The sequence below is a fragment of the Fomitopsis serialis genome, assembly GCF_022376445.1.
Source record: "Fomitopsis serialis strain Sig1Antser10 chromosome Unknown B0H18scaffold_18, whole genome shotgun sequence".
NCBI lineage: Eukaryota > Fungi > Basidiomycota > Agaricomycetes > Polyporales > Fomitopsidaceae > Fomitopsis > Fomitopsis serialis.
Window position 1 is genome coordinate 296,076 of NW_025954978.1, and position 14,319 is coordinate 310,394.

Sequence of the window (14,319 nt, forward strand, 5' to 3'; positions counted from 1 at the left end):
AGCCTCCCAGCTCGAGCCTGTTTGGTTGTCAAGCGGCTGGGAGCCAACAGAACACTGCTGCCGGCACGGGGTGGCTTTCAGCCTTTGGACAGGCCAGTGGGGGCGGTCTGTTCGGGAAGTCCTCTCCTTCCACGACGGTCTCCCGGCTCAGCAAACTGGATACGAGTCGCAGTCAAAGCCGAGTTCTCAGGACATGGCGGAGGATGCTGCGACGGCCTTAACTGGTCTGTTCATAAAAGCAGCCCTGAAGCCAGCACGAGAGACCATCAATATCAATGGAGCTACGAGACTTGACGCACACGAGCAGCAATAAGGAAAATCACCAATCATCAATCTCATTGAACTGCTGCTACAGAGCCTGAGGGCGATAGCCGTCGACGATACGCAGCATTTACACCCAATCCAAAACTCCGTTCGAGTCTCCACCTCGAGCTCAGAACTTGTACATCGGGCCTAGGTGTCGGTCCTCCCCAGGCTGGCGGGTCCTCTGCGCTGAATTCGACATCAGGTCCATCTTGCGGTAAGGAGGCGGCGCGTTGGCCGCACCAGCCGTACGCGGATGAGGGTCCGTCACCTTGGGCTTGGGGGCAGGTGTTGTATTCTTCGGCCCGCGAGCCATCAAGACATGCGAAGCATCGCGAGCCTCGAAGTCATGTTCTAGCGCACGACCCTTGTTCTGCTGGTGTGGCTGCTCGCGCAATGGGTCTTTGACGCTGTACGGCGGGCGCGGCGTGGGATTAGTCTTCCTATACCGAGGAAGGCTGCTCTCCGAGCCCGCAGGGAGCGGGTGCTTGTCATGCTTTCTGTACTTGGGTGGCGGCCTATCAGGCAGATTGGGCCCGCGTGCGATCACCACACGCAACGCGTCGCGGGCCTCGAGGACGTTTGCCGCCGCTCGCGCAAGGATGTGTACGTCGTAGTCGATGTCGCGCGCCTCGATCTCAACACTAATTCCGCGTCAGTCTCAATTCGTGTCATTACGCAGTCGAACGACTCACCCTTCGTAGCCAATGGGATGGGCTATGACCGAGGTACCGCCGCAATGGACGTGAGCAGGAGAGTGAACGCAGTGCTGAAGCGCATCATGTCTTGTTTGTAATGAGAGATAGTACGGTGAGAAGTGATATTGCAGGTCGTAAGGAAATCAAGCAACGCTGCGAAGAAACAATGAGTGACGGCTTCAGAAGAATCACACCCGTGGTACTCACCAACCAGTGCTGATGCTTTCAGTGAACTCGGAAGGAATGAAGGAGCTGAGGCGAGTTTCCGTAGCATACTGCCCCTCCTCTTATACGCTAGTCCGCTGCCAGTGTGTGCTCCGAGTACATATGCGACCTGATAATGATGCCGTGGAAGTCGGTACAAATCACATCTGTTCATGACTGCGGCGACCGCCTGATGTTAGGTCAGAAGTCATCGATGACTGCAACATGCTGGCAGCGTACCTGACAGGATGAAGCTGACACTCCAATGTCGCCATTGATTAAAAAAGAAACTTCAGTAGTCAGCTATCGGTGGGTATGTGACGGGATTCCAAGTGTCAATTCTTCATACTAGCTTGAGGGAGCCAGGCTAGCACAGCAGCAATGTAAGTACTCACCGTAAACTTGAACGAATAGTCGGACAATTTGTCCGTGCAGGAGTCGTTCCGGACCGCCCATATGCAGTATCCTCACATATCTCATTGATGATCAGCCCTAGGTCAATGCGCTTACAAGCCTGGGGCTGTGGCTGAATCGATCATTAACATTACACCGATCATGCCAGTGCTATGTACGCCTGCCAGTCGCCTCTGCAAATCAATGCTTGGACCGTCTCTCGCGAAGTAGCACCTCTGCCTTGCGATTAGGCACCATCGACGATGAGACCCACGTCGGAGGCGGGACGGCATGTGCGTCCATCCCATCTGGGAATCTGACGTCGTAGGTAGTGACAACATGGGCGAGAATCGTCTTGAGCATTGCCGCGGCGAAAAAGCGACCAGGGCTACACAAGTCACCATTCAGTATCTCGGCAACCAGTTCGCTAAGCGAGAACGGCGCACCATGCATGTCGTCCATGCCCAAACAGCAGGTAATGGTCGCTTGTCTTGATCAAGTGTTCTTTCCCTCCGGCCCGAGAATGACCATCGAACCGGTGGCGAAACGCCAAGGGTTGAACACGTCCGGGTTGGCGTAGATGTCGTCGTCCAAGTGGATGGGCAGAGAGGCAGCAGCTACGAAGGTGCCTTTGGGTATAAACGTCCCGTCCGAGAAAGTATAATCCTGAACTGCTTTGCGATTGATGGATACTAGTACCCGCTTTAATGTGAGTAGACGCGCGCGGATGACGTAGGACGGCCACGTACTCGCACCCAAGCCGGTGACGCGCCCCACTTCCTTCAGGAAGCTGTCGACGAGGCGCATGTTCCCCAGTGCGGCCTTGCTCCAGCCTTCATCTTGGACGACCCGCTCGACTTCGTCCCGGAGAATTTCCGCGTGTTCTGGGTGGGCCGCGAGGTAGTACAATGTATGTGTGAGCATCTACACGAGTATGTCTGTCAGCCGCAGCCGACAAAACAGTTTCAGAGGATAAATGGGACACACCGTGGACGTCGTATGGAGTGCGGCGAAGTTGACTACCAGAACGCGCAAGGCGAGCGCGGGGACAGTGCGCTCAGGGCCATCCGGTGCGCTTTCGATAAGCCATTGCAGTAGGTCATTCTAATGGAGACCATCAAGTGGGAGATCAGCGACAAGTCATCACAGTTGACTGGCCAACCGCATGCACAAAGACTGACCGGATGGTCTTTCTCTTCATCCCGATGGTCTCGGTTCACGTCCGCGGCACGTAGGAGGCGTTCCGTAATGATCGGTTCCAAGTGGCGCACGACACGATTGATGCTGCCTGGGATGTTCGTGCAGAACTTCGCAACAAATCTGACGAGGAACATTCAATCCGATGAAGGCCTTAGCCCAAGGGACGTGGCGCGGGGCATCGAGAACGTACGGTTTCATGAACCGAGGGAACAGCTTGATGAGGGAGCTCCCAAGGACAACATCCATCGTGAAACCTTTGTTGACCGCCAGATAGTCGGGGTCTCTGCCTGTACAGATACGTACGACTCAGTAACGATACCAAGACCAAAGGTGGATTGACTACACATACACACTGGCAGACCAACAAAGATGCGGTTGGCGACCCGACACACGATCTGCAATGACATATCCTTGGGACGTACACTAATCCAATCTGCCAGTGCGACGAAATCTTTAACATGAAGGCAGGGTAGCAACAGAATTAAGCAGGCTCACCGTCACCAGCATCGGCACTTCGTATCTCATCAGCGAACGCACATGTGATCTCGTCCCGCAATCTTCTATCATCCGTGGGAGATCACGCATGAGCCGAGTACGGATAATGGGGATGTGGTACGCGTTGAGAGCAATGTTTGGGCCCAGGGTGTACGGGATTTGTACCGACTGTGCGTGTAACGAATCAGTATTCGTCCGCCGAAATATGGTCTTGCCCGTCTACACAGGCTGAAGCGTTCAGACTTACGTCGGCCGCGGCGGCGGAAAAGGAAAGCACGTCTGCTGAGGCGCGTGCGATCTCCTCCACGGCTGCACGGGAGGTAACGAGGACACGCCAGTGGCCGGGTTCTGCGTATCTGAAGCATTGTCCTTTGTACTGATGGTAATATGGTCAGCTATCGAAGGACAGAGCCACAAGGAGACATATAGTACTTTAGTATAGCCCTCATGTATGATGCTAGCCGCGGCTGTGATGGACCGTATGGCGCCGACGTAGGAGAGGATGGGGAACGAAGACCCGCCGACAATGGGAATGTCGGACATCTTTAAGAGAGAGTCAGCCAACAAGCACAAAGTCAGGAATGAGAGCATGACCTACACGTCGGCGACGATCGAAGAGAGCGCGGACGAAATACAACAAGCCAAAGGCGATAGATGCGCAAACTGCAGCCTGAAGAGACATTCTGTAAGCAATAGGGTTCCGCGTCGATGGGCGTCGGTGCATACAGCAGCCTGCACTCACGATATATATACATGATTTGAATATACATGTCCGTCTGCGTGAGACTAGTACGCTAAAGCCGCTGCTCGTGAGTGCACAGCCATACTCCCATCCAAGCGGACAACGCACGGAGGTGTCTAGGTCTGGATGCATGCATGCCTGCATCGCTCCCACCAGCTTCCCCGTAAGGCCTTGACATGTCTTATCGGTGACCAGAAGAGCGGCGTCGTGCTTGACGGAAGGCGAAGTAGTGACATTTTGCGGCGATTGTGAGTCGCCAACCTTATGGTCAGTGACAAGTGATTGTGGTCCTAGGCTGACAGGGTGCAGTGTGCAGTGTCGCGGACCTGAGTAGAAGAGAGAAGACAAGGTTTGCTCGACGACATACGCAGTTGAGTTGTATCAACGGAACTTTCGATACATCGCACATCCATGACATGTCGCCCTATCCGAAGCACAGTTGTTGAAATTTGGCTCCTGCTGACTGCGAGCCACTATGCGGCGTTGGTGTGCAGCAATTGGTCTTCACGATATTGAAACTACGCGTCGCAGACTGAGTTCGCGAGTCGTAGATAGTGATGATTGCAGTAGGAATCGCCAGCACTAGTGACCGTTAGGAAGACCAACTTCTGCAAGTACCTATTCATACTCATGGAATCGTCAGCTCCGAGTCAATCGCCGACTACAAACTACAACGTACCAGGCCGTATGCACGTTGCGAGATGTCTACGTCCGAGAAATCTGCGTTGCCGCGCGCCAGTGGCTGCATAGACAGTCTGCTATGTTCAGCCCGTATGCATGCGCGTATCTTCCAGACTTCACGTACTTCAGTACGCCCCGCATCCTGTTGTCTGATTCAAAGATCTTCAAGTTGAAGCCAGGCATGCCGGCCTGAGTCTGAGCCGTTCCAACAGTGAGCAGGCTTCCGTCACGGACCAACCTCCGCTGAGACACCCAAGATATGAACATCAAGTGTCCGCCATGACAAGAAGGTCGCTCCGAGAGGTCGGATGGCTCTGTCGCCCGGGCCTGTAAGTGTCACTTAAACCGTTCTGCAATCATATTAATTGCATGCATACCAGTAGCGGAGACAATCACACTTCCGCTCTAGATGTAGAATGGCATAACAGGCCCAGAGCGTAACAAGTAGAACGCTTGTCGATCTGCCGACGTATAGGCAGTACCGTGACCGTGACGGCCAACACGAGGATGCGAGCGCTACAACAGTGGTGTAGGATCGGGAGAGCGATCGGTGGCCCGACGCCTTCCTGATTGGGTAATTTTACCCGAACTGCCTGCCACGTGGCCGAGCGCCAGCACACGTCTGTGGCTGGAAAGTTGTTCGTATCCACAGCTTACTCGGCATAGTGCTTGAAGCCTTTATACCAACGTTCAACATTAAGCACATCACTTCAGCCACCCTTCGCTGCCGCACGACTCACACTCCACTGAAACAGCTTCAAATCCGTCACACAAAGATCGAAATAGACGTTCAATGCGCGTGCATCTCGGCCTACCTCACATTCCTCGCGACCAACATGCAAGCTACAACTGTTCAAGTACAATTCAACACCGAAACCACACAGCACAATCAAATCAGTTACTCAAGCGAAGCGAATAGGGATTCTCAGACTTGGGCCGCCGAAATCGACGGCAAGATCAGTTTCTTCGACAGGATACTCCCAGATTTCTTCACACAATACATCCCCTGCGACACGCCTTTCCCAGGGTACCGTCCATGGGGTAACCCATCTGACGTATTTGAGGCTGTCCCTGTTGATGTCAAAGAGACTGCGAAATACCCGGAATTGGTATGCTTTGTCGATCTCCCGCCGGTTCGCAGTATCTGACAGTCTCTCACAGCTAGTAGGACTGAGGAGCCTTGTGCAAGAGTTTGAGCCGGAACGCAGACCCTTGTTTGCTGAAGGCAGTAGATGTCGCGTCAAATTTCCGTTTTCCACATGGGAAGACGAGCGCAACTACACCATGCCAGGCATCCTGATGTCGTTTCCCGGTGAACAAGACGAGGGTTGGGCCGGGACATGGCATGGTATCTCAATGGTATTCGAGATCAAGCGTACCAGAGGCGAAGATCCGATTGACGAGTACGGTGTGCGGTACGGCAAGCAGGCGACGGACGCACTGACGCAACTTGCGAAGAGCGCGCGGAACCTCCTGTCGACGCACGGGATGCTCTTTGTGTACGTCGTCGGCATCTACGGCGACACCGCTCGGATCTACCGCTTTGACCATGCAGCGTGCGTCGTCTCACGATCATTCGACTTCAAGGAGACGCCATGGCCTCTCCACGAACTGCTCTGGCGTTTCTGTTACTACCAAGGGCCACGAGGAGGTGCCAGAGTAGCTGGCGCACCTCCGACAAATATGCTTATTGGCGCGGATCCGTCTTTTCAGCGAGCTACGGACGATGATCTTAGGCTTGCAGAAGAGAAGTGCACGGAGATGGGTACAGAATCGCTCACGCTGACCGACAAGCAAGCGTGCCGATGGATCACAGTAACAAGACACAGCGAGGACGGAACGGAGGTGGGAACGACAAGGTACCTAGCCTATCGCATCCGCTCTCTCAATGCGCGACTCTTTTCGCGCGCGACGGCCGTCTGGGATGCGCTCGAGGAGGGAACGTGGGAGCGCTGCGTGATCAAGGACTCGTGGAGACAACTTGAACACGATCGCGAGGATGTTTTGTACGACCGAATTCGCGGATCGTTTCGAGATCGACCATGGCACGAAGTGCTCGAGGATCATGTCTTCATGCACCGTAACGATGGGCCTAAGGAGAAGCCATCAATTCCGACCGGACCCTTCCAGGTAGACGAACAAGGCTGCTCTATGCTCCCACTAGAGTTAGAAGAGATGCTGGTCGACGCAGCGCTGGATCCCATTGTCGCAGAGCTGTATGGCCTGCCGGAGATATCGTATAGCGATGATCTTGGAGCGCGCGAGGCGAGCAAAGCTCTGCGTCCGGACTCGAGCAACGCTGCTGGTAACCGTGGCAGCACCGGTATTGTGGTGAGCAGTCCTGATCGGCCACCCGTGTACGGCCATCGCACCATTTGCGGTCAGTTACGGGACCCGAAAAATGCGAACTACTATGAACGGAGCCACATGCGGGTGATAATGAAGACGGTTGGCCGGCCTTTGTCCTCTTTCAAATCGACGAAGGAGCTTGTTCATGCTCTCCGGGATGCTATCATTGGTACGTTTCCCCAGCTGCATTATCACTATCCCGGTCACAATGTATTTGGCGAACAGGACATAGGCAGGCATACCACGCTGGCATCATTCATCGAGACATCAGCGAAGGCAACGTGATGATTTGCGATACGCGGATCAGCTCCTTCGCTGGCTTCCTTCTCGATTTTGACTATGGCTTCGATTGGAAGACCGCGCTCAAGCAGGTGGGGTGGCCGGCTGACGAGGCAAGCTGGAGGATGTTCGTCGAGAAGTACAATGAAAGTCTGCCTTGTATTAGGCGACATGCGCCGCCCAAACAGACGATTCCCGTCCTAGGCTCTCATAGCGCAGACACTTCAAAACTGGAGACGAAGATGAAGCAAAGGACGGTGCGTCTGAGCTTACTATACATCTTCGTAATGATAGTGAACGACATCACAGGGTACGCTAGATTCCATGGCTATTGAAATCCTAGAGACCTATTGCGCACACGACATTCGCCACGACCTGGAGTCGTTCTTATGGCTTTATTGTGGGTCGTTCTGCGACACACAAGTAATACGAGCTATCCTGCTACGGAATCTACCTGGAAGTCTTCGGTACGCAAGAGGGATGGGATAGCGCGGCAAGGAAGAGACAGTTCCTCCAGACCTGGACGGCATTCGAGGTAAAGATAACATGCCGCTGACGACTCTGATCCGCGACTTCAAAGAAATATGCTCCGACAACATGCCAATGATGAGGGGCGGTAAACCATCAGCGACAATTCCTCTCACCTACGAGAGCGTGTTGGCAGTCTTCGACAAGGCGCTTGCGGATCCGTCATGGCCGGAGAACGACAGTGCGCTGCCATTCAAGCTTCCACGCAATGTCAACAGTTCGCAGTCGGGGCAAGACGGCTCTGCAGGATCGCGTCAGGACGAGGAACGCACGAGGGAAGCTGACGACATGGACGGCATTGAGGAGAAGGAGGACGACGACGACGATCCATTCGGAATGCAACAACGTGCTCTCCAGCGGCGACAGGCCGATTGTCAGAGTCTCGCTTCTCTCAGCTCTGAGCTCGGAGAATCTGACTGAAGTTCTCGAATGAAGGGGTGAAATGTTTGCGGATGCGGCGCCTTGGTGTACGAGTACTGTATTTTCTCAAGACTGACCGTCGTACTCTAGAATTATCCTGCTGAACCCCATACATGTACTCTCGATCTCCATTAGACTATGATCGCGGCTGCTCATAAAACGCCGTAGCATTTTCCCCCGGCAGGTCTCGATAAACATAAAAAGGCCACAGATAGTGTCCATTGTGGGCGCATCGACACCTTTCGAGCGGAGATCCGAGAGATCGTCAGGACTGAGGGAGAATGAGTCGAAGCACCATCACGTGGCCGCGTGCACACGCGTCTGTGGCTGGCCTGTTCGCAGCCACAGCGCTTCATTTCAATCTTCGACCACGACCACGCGGCAAGCCTCGCCCACCTTCGCTCCTGCACAGCTTCTCGTTTGCTGACAAACGTCTGCAACTACTACCATAACGGCCGTGGTGGGAGATGATCGAAGACTACGTTTTCATGCACTGCAACGACGAGCCAGGTCCGGATAAACCCTCGCTGCCTGATGGCGGGTTCCAGTTGGATGACGAAGGCCACCCATACTCACGGAAGAATTGGAGGAGATGGTGGTGGCGGCGTCGCTGACACCGACGTGACAGAGTTGTATGGCCTACCGGACGTGGTATACGGCGAAGACCTCGGCGCACGTGAAGCAGCGAAGGTCCTCTCGAGTTTGGGCAGTTCATCAGGCTCCGACTCGGAGGTAAGCGATGCAGACCTCGATCTGGTCGCCAGCAGTGCAGATCGACCGCCTGCATACGACGTCTATCATCGTACGGTCTGTGCTTGGCTGAGGGGTAGCAAGAAAGCGAAGTACAACGAACGGAGCCATATGCGATTGGTGATGAGGACAGTAGGTCGTCCTCTGTCGAGCTTCAAGTCGACAAAGGAATCGTCAGACCCTTCGAGATGCATTCACGGTATGTTCTTCCTCGCTGCGTGTGTATGGTCAATGGCGCTCATTCACGTCCAGGACATCGCCAGGCATATCTTGCAGGCACGATTCATCGTGACATCAGCGAGGGAAACGTCATGATTGTCGATGATTGGATGTGTTTCTTCGTTGGTTTTCTGCTCGACCTGGACTATGGCTTCGATTGGAAAGCAGCGCTGGAACACGCAGGCAGGCCGGTCGATGAGGCAAGTTGGAAGGAGTTCGTCGAGGCATACAACAAGAGCCTGCCTCACCTTGAGCGGCTCGCGCTGCCTGAATTGGAAATTCCCATCCTTGGCCCTGGCAAAGAAGCTGACTCGGAACAGGACAATAAGACGAGACGGGAGAAATGGGAAGCAAGAATGAGGATGAAGGAGAGAACGGTACGTATCACGAGTCTTTGCGACCGAATACATTGACTGACTGACTTTGTAGGGCACACTCTACTTCATGGCCATCGAAATACTGCTGACGTTTGTCGCGCACGATGTCAACCACGACCTCGAGTCTTTTTTTTGGCTCTTACTTTGGGCGGTTCTGCGCTACACGCGCCACACACACCATTCGTCCTGCCAGCTATTTCTTTCGGTCTTCGACGCACAAGATGCAACGTCTAGCGCGGCAAAGAAGTCTTTGTTTCTAAATCGACCCATGTTTTGGGAAATCAGGGACAACAAACCGCTGACCACCCTCATTCGCAAGTTCAAGACCCTCTGTCACAGGGCCCAGCCTGGCGATTCCTTGGATATCATCCCTCTGACGTACGAGAGTGTCTTGGCTTTGTTCGACGAGGCTCTTGCGGATCCATCCTGGCCGGAGAATGACCCTGCCTTGCCATTCAAGCTTCCGAAAGATGACGACACCTCAAAATCGAAGCATGGGTCTGCCGCCGATGAGTCCGGGTCGTCCGGCACATCGAGTGGGACCAGGAAACGCACCCGGGACGCGGAGCAGAGGAAAGGCGCGAACAATGTCAGGCCTGATCCATGGGCAATGCCTCCGCCTGCTCCCAAGAGGGTGCAGACAGGTCGTCCTAGCCCCTTGCGCTTCGAAGTGAGCGATTCAAGAGAGGAAAGCTAAGTATTGTGTGTCCTCACCTCGATATGTGATGTTGTGTACGACGAGTATATTCTGTCCAGACTGCCGTAAATGTAGCCGCTGCCCTCTCCGTCTCGCGACTTTTGCTTATCTATGTACTCTCGGGCTTCTGCGCTGCAATATCACCCCATTAACTTATACACCAATAGCCGGATCGGACATGGAGGGAACTAGTCGAGCACTATCTTCAAGCCTGAGGCCTGAGTACTAAGTACCGGGGCCGCAAGCAGGGTAAGCCTCCGTGTGTGACGGCTACATATTACTAGAGACGATGGCAACAGTCCACAGTCCTGATCGGACTTGAAGGTCACTCTGTGGGATCGCGTCGGAGCGAGGACGGGCCTAAGGGCACACGATGGGAGCTGACGGCAAGGATCGCGTTCATTGAATGATGGCGAGGACGAGGACGAGGACGAGAACGGTCTGGCCTTTGCAGTGTCTCCGTTTGTTCCCAAGAGGGCACAGGGTCTCAGCCCTCTGCGCTTCGAGACGGGGGAATCTGCCAGACAACGGCGACGGCCTTGGGTCGTACGATGGAAATGCGATTGCGAACGTGGTGTCTTAGCGTACAAGTATCCTCTCAGGATTGTCCGCACTATACTCTTAAGTTCGAATAGCCATTCATGTATGCAAGGAATGTATGCTCTGCAATATGCGATCTCCATTATACTGTGACCGTCATTGCTCAGTGCTCACAATACGCCACAGGTACACAATCATGCCTCACACCCATCGGTATGAGCTCTCCGACTGAAGTTTCGTATATACAATCTATTTGTTGTTCCTTCCGACGACACGTCGCTGTCTTCAGGCAGCCACGGTCAGGTTGCCCCGATCACGGCGCGAATTATTCCGCATTTGCAAGCAGTTTGCTAGATTTCTTCATGGCCGCTCCAACGGTATCCTTCCCCACGGGGAAGTTCAGAGGACGGCCCTTCAGCGTGGCTATCTTGTAGATCACGTCTACCGCTCCAGCAGCTGACGGCGTCCCCGAGGGTAGCTATCGCTTGTCAGATGCTTCCTGACGATGGTCGGTGCTAGCGTCGGCTTGAGGGTCCACGCGGAAGATACTCCGCGATCTGACGTGCTGAAACCCACGGACTCGATATCAGTGATTTGCAACGACGACATATCAACCGGACGCTCGATGCCGATGATTTGCATCCGGGCTTGCCGTTAAATTCCAATCGGGATCCAGCTCAGCGGCAAGCCCTTCGCTCAGGCCCTCGAATGCTGGTCGTACAAGATTGTCAGGTCTAGACATGTGATCACCCTGGTTCAACACTCACCGCATTTGCTCGCACCGTATTGACCCAAGGATGCAGAGCTGGTGTAGACGGCGACCGAGCTCATCTGCAGCAGCCGGCCGCCCTATGGCTTGACGCCGCGGAAGATGCGCACGGCCTCCCTGTTGACATTCGCGGCCCCGAAGTTCACGTCGAACATCGCGCGCGATTGCTCCTCAGGTGTTCCCTCCACCTCCGCAAGGATGCCGTATTCGGCGAACTTCTGCACGGCGTCATGGAACGCGGACGTAACCTCCTGCGGCTCGGACACGTACGCGTCGAGCTTGATGACCAGACATTGGTCGGAGCTGTACTTGGCCGCGAGATCAGCGACGTCCGGTGGGTTTCTAAGCGTGGCGACGGCGGTATCGCCCTTTCCCAACACTAGTTCCCGGCCAAACCCGCTACTAGTAGAAGATCCAGTAACTGTGAGCACTGATCATGAGCTATCTGCAAAGGCGTGACGACGGTGTCTGCTCACTGAACCAAACTTTGGGAGACAACATCTTGGTTATCTTGTTGAGAGAATGCGTTGGATGAACACAGACTCTGCATCATCATCCAGCCTTGCTCTTTTTATACGACCACTGACTGTGCTCGCCGTGATGTCCCACCCATTTCAAGAGCCCTGCAGCGTATTGCGCACCTTTGAGACTTCCATAGGGTATGTGGTGGTGGAACAGACCATCCAATCCTAGTATTCGGGGTATGACGAAGCCTAAGTCCGAGTCCGTCGGCGGTGGCCTCTGTACATCGACGGAAGTCGCTTCTGCCACCGAACACTTGGTCAGTAAGTCATTCTACTGAAATTTTGCAGTGCTTACGATCCGCGGTCAAGGATTGGCCTCGGAAAGTAGGTCTGTCTCGCATCACAGACGATTCCTGTCACCAAGTGAAGGACCTCGATAATGACGATGAGGTCACGAGGATCGCGTGAGTTGCGAAGGGCGGGACTGATCCAGTGCATGTTGTGGATGATTCATCCGGGATGCTATCATTGCACGTCTCCCCAGCTGGCAGCTGCATACTCACTGTCCCGCTCACATGTTATTTGGCGAACAGGACATAGGCAGACATACCACGCTGGCGTCATTCATCGAGACATCAGCGAAGGCAATGTGATGATTTGCGACACGTGGACAGCCTCCTTCGCTGGCTTCCTTCTTGATCTTGACTACTTATGGCGGCTCTGAGTCGATTGGAAGGCCGCGCTCAAGCAGGTGGGGTAGCCGGCTGACGAGGCAAACTGGACGATGTTCGTCGAGAAGTACAATGAAAGTCTGCCTTGTATTAGGCGACATGCGCCGCCCAAACAGACGATTCTCCTCGGCTCTCATAGCGCAGACACTTCAAAACTGGAGGCGAAGATGAGGGAAAGGACGGTGCGTCTGAAGCTACTATATAATTTCGTAACGATATTGATCGACATCACAGGGTACGCTAGATTTCATGGCTATTGAAATCCTAGAGACCTATTGCGCACACGATATTCGCCACGACCTGGAGTCGTTCTTATGGCTCTTATTGTGGGTCGTTCTGCGACACACAAGTAATACGAGCTATCCTGCTTACGGAATCTACCTGGAAGTCTTCGGTACGCAAGAGGGATGGGATAGCGCGGCAAGGAAGAGACAGTTCCTCCAGACCTGGACGGCATTCGAGGTAAAAAATAACATGCCGCTGACGACTCTCATCCGCGACTTCAAAGAAGTATGCTTCGACAACATGCCAATGATGAGGGGCGGTAAACCATCAGCGACAATCCCTCTCACCTACGAGAGCGTGTTGGCAGTCTTCGACAAGGCGCTTGCGGATCCGTCATGGCCGGAGAACGACAGTGCGCTGCCATTCAAGCTTCCACGCAATGTCAACAGTTCGCAGCCGGGGCAAGACGGCTCTGCAGGATCGCGTCAGGACGAGGAACGCACGAGTGAAGCTGACGACATGGACCGAATTGACGACGACGACCCATTTGCCAGAATGCAACAACGTGCTCTCAAGCGGCGATAGGTCGATTGTCAGGCTCTCGCTTCTTTCAACTTTGAGCCCGGAGAATCTGACTGAAGTTCTCGAATGAAGGGGGGAAATGATTGTGGATGCGGCGCCTTGGTGTACGGATACTGTATTTTCTCAAGACTAACCGTCGTACTCTCGAATTCTCCTGCTGAGCCCCATGCATGTACTCTCGAATATATATTGCGCAATGCGATCTCCATGAGACTAGATCGCGGCTGCTCATAAAACGCCGTAGCATGTTCCCCCGGCAAAGGCCGTAGTGTCCATTGTCGGCGCGTCGTCAACACCTTTCGAGTGGAGAGATCGTCAGACTGAGGAGAACGAGTCGAAGCACCATCACGTGGCCGCGTGCACACGCGTCTGTGGCTGGCCTGCTCGCAGCCACAGCGCTTCATTTCAACCTTCGACCACGACCACGCGGCAAGCCTCGACCGACCTTCGCTCCCGCCTGCTCCCGCACAGCCTACGATTTGCTTACCAGCGGCCGTATCTTCTACCATATTAGTCGCACAAAGAACAAAGCAGACGCCGCGTGTTCGTTTCAGCTCACTTCTGCGCAGTTCTGCGCGTCCATCCCGGCCTCGGTTTGACCACAGCGTACGGAAATTACCAAAGTCGGACATATCATTGTTTTGTTCCACCGGTAGCTACGTTTTTGGAATCT

The 14,319-nt window shown here is 54.2% G+C and overlaps 5 protein-coding genes across 5 annotated transcripts; 3 read left to right on the forward strand and 2 right to left on the reverse strand.

Moving 5' to 3' along the window:
- Positions 1 to 1,799: 1,799 nt before the first annotated feature.
- B0H18DRAFT_1083996 (cytochrome P450) lies at positions 1,800 to 3,836 on the reverse strand (the record flags this gene model as incomplete). Its single annotated transcript, XM_048031731.1, has 12 exons — positions 1,800 to 1,986; positions 2,045 to 2,108; positions 2,135 to 2,290; positions 2,348 to 2,522; positions 2,586 to 2,702; positions 2,780 to 2,918; positions 2,989 to 3,085; positions 3,148 to 3,231; positions 3,294 to 3,358; positions 3,415 to 3,461; positions 3,541 to 3,669; positions 3,726 to 3,836. 12 exons carry the CDS (start codon positions 3,834 to 3,836, stop codon positions 1,800 to 1,802), a joined length of 1,371 nt encoding a protein of 456 aa, XP_047895787.1.
- Positions 3,837 to 6,015: 2,179 nt separating this feature from the next.
- On the forward strand, positions 6,016 to 7,881 carry B0H18DRAFT_930880 (uncharacterized protein; the record flags this gene model as incomplete). The annotated part of the gene is made up of 5 exons (XM_048041717.1): positions 6,016 to 6,743; positions 7,056 to 7,234; positions 7,291 to 7,601; positions 7,654 to 7,744; positions 7,806 to 7,881. Coding segments are annotated over 5 exons (1,383 nt in total), but the record flags the coding sequence as incomplete, so codon positions are not given.
- A 797-nt stretch (positions 7,882 to 8,678) lies between these two features.
- Positions 8,679 to 10,550, forward strand: B0H18DRAFT_1147619 (uncharacterized protein; the record flags this gene model as incomplete). Its single annotated transcript, XM_048035706.1, has 4 exons — positions 8,679 to 9,241; positions 9,295 to 9,638; positions 9,691 to 10,308; positions 10,503 to 10,550. The coding sequence occupies exons 1-4, from the start codon at positions 8,827 to 8,829 to the stop codon at positions 10,548 to 10,550; spliced, it is 1,425 nt and encodes a 474-aa protein (XP_047895789.1). The 5' UTR covers positions 8,679 to 8,826.
- A 1,097-nt stretch (positions 10,551 to 11,647) lies between these two features.
- On the reverse strand, positions 11,648 to 12,549 carry B0H18DRAFT_1103252 (uncharacterized protein). The gene is made up of 3 exons (XM_048032576.1): positions 12,464 to 12,549; positions 12,121 to 12,408; positions 11,648 to 12,065 (listed from the first exon to the last, which is right to left on the reverse strand). The coding sequence occupies exons 2-3, from the start codon at positions 12,143 to 12,145 to the stop codon at positions 11,725 to 11,727; spliced, it is 366 nt and encodes a 121-aa protein (XP_047895790.1). The 5' UTR covers positions 12,146 to 12,408; positions 12,464 to 12,549; the 3' UTR covers positions 11,648 to 11,724.
- A 343-nt stretch (positions 12,550 to 12,892) lies between these two features.
- Positions 12,893 to 13,649, forward strand: B0H18DRAFT_1117158 (uncharacterized protein; the record flags this gene model as incomplete). The annotated part of the gene is made up of 2 exons (XM_048033534.1): positions 12,893 to 13,021; positions 13,074 to 13,649. 2 exons carry the CDS (start codon positions 12,893 to 12,895, stop codon positions 13,647 to 13,649), a joined length of 705 nt encoding a protein of 234 aa, XP_047895791.1.
- Positions 13,650 to 14,319: the final 670 nt, after the last annotated feature.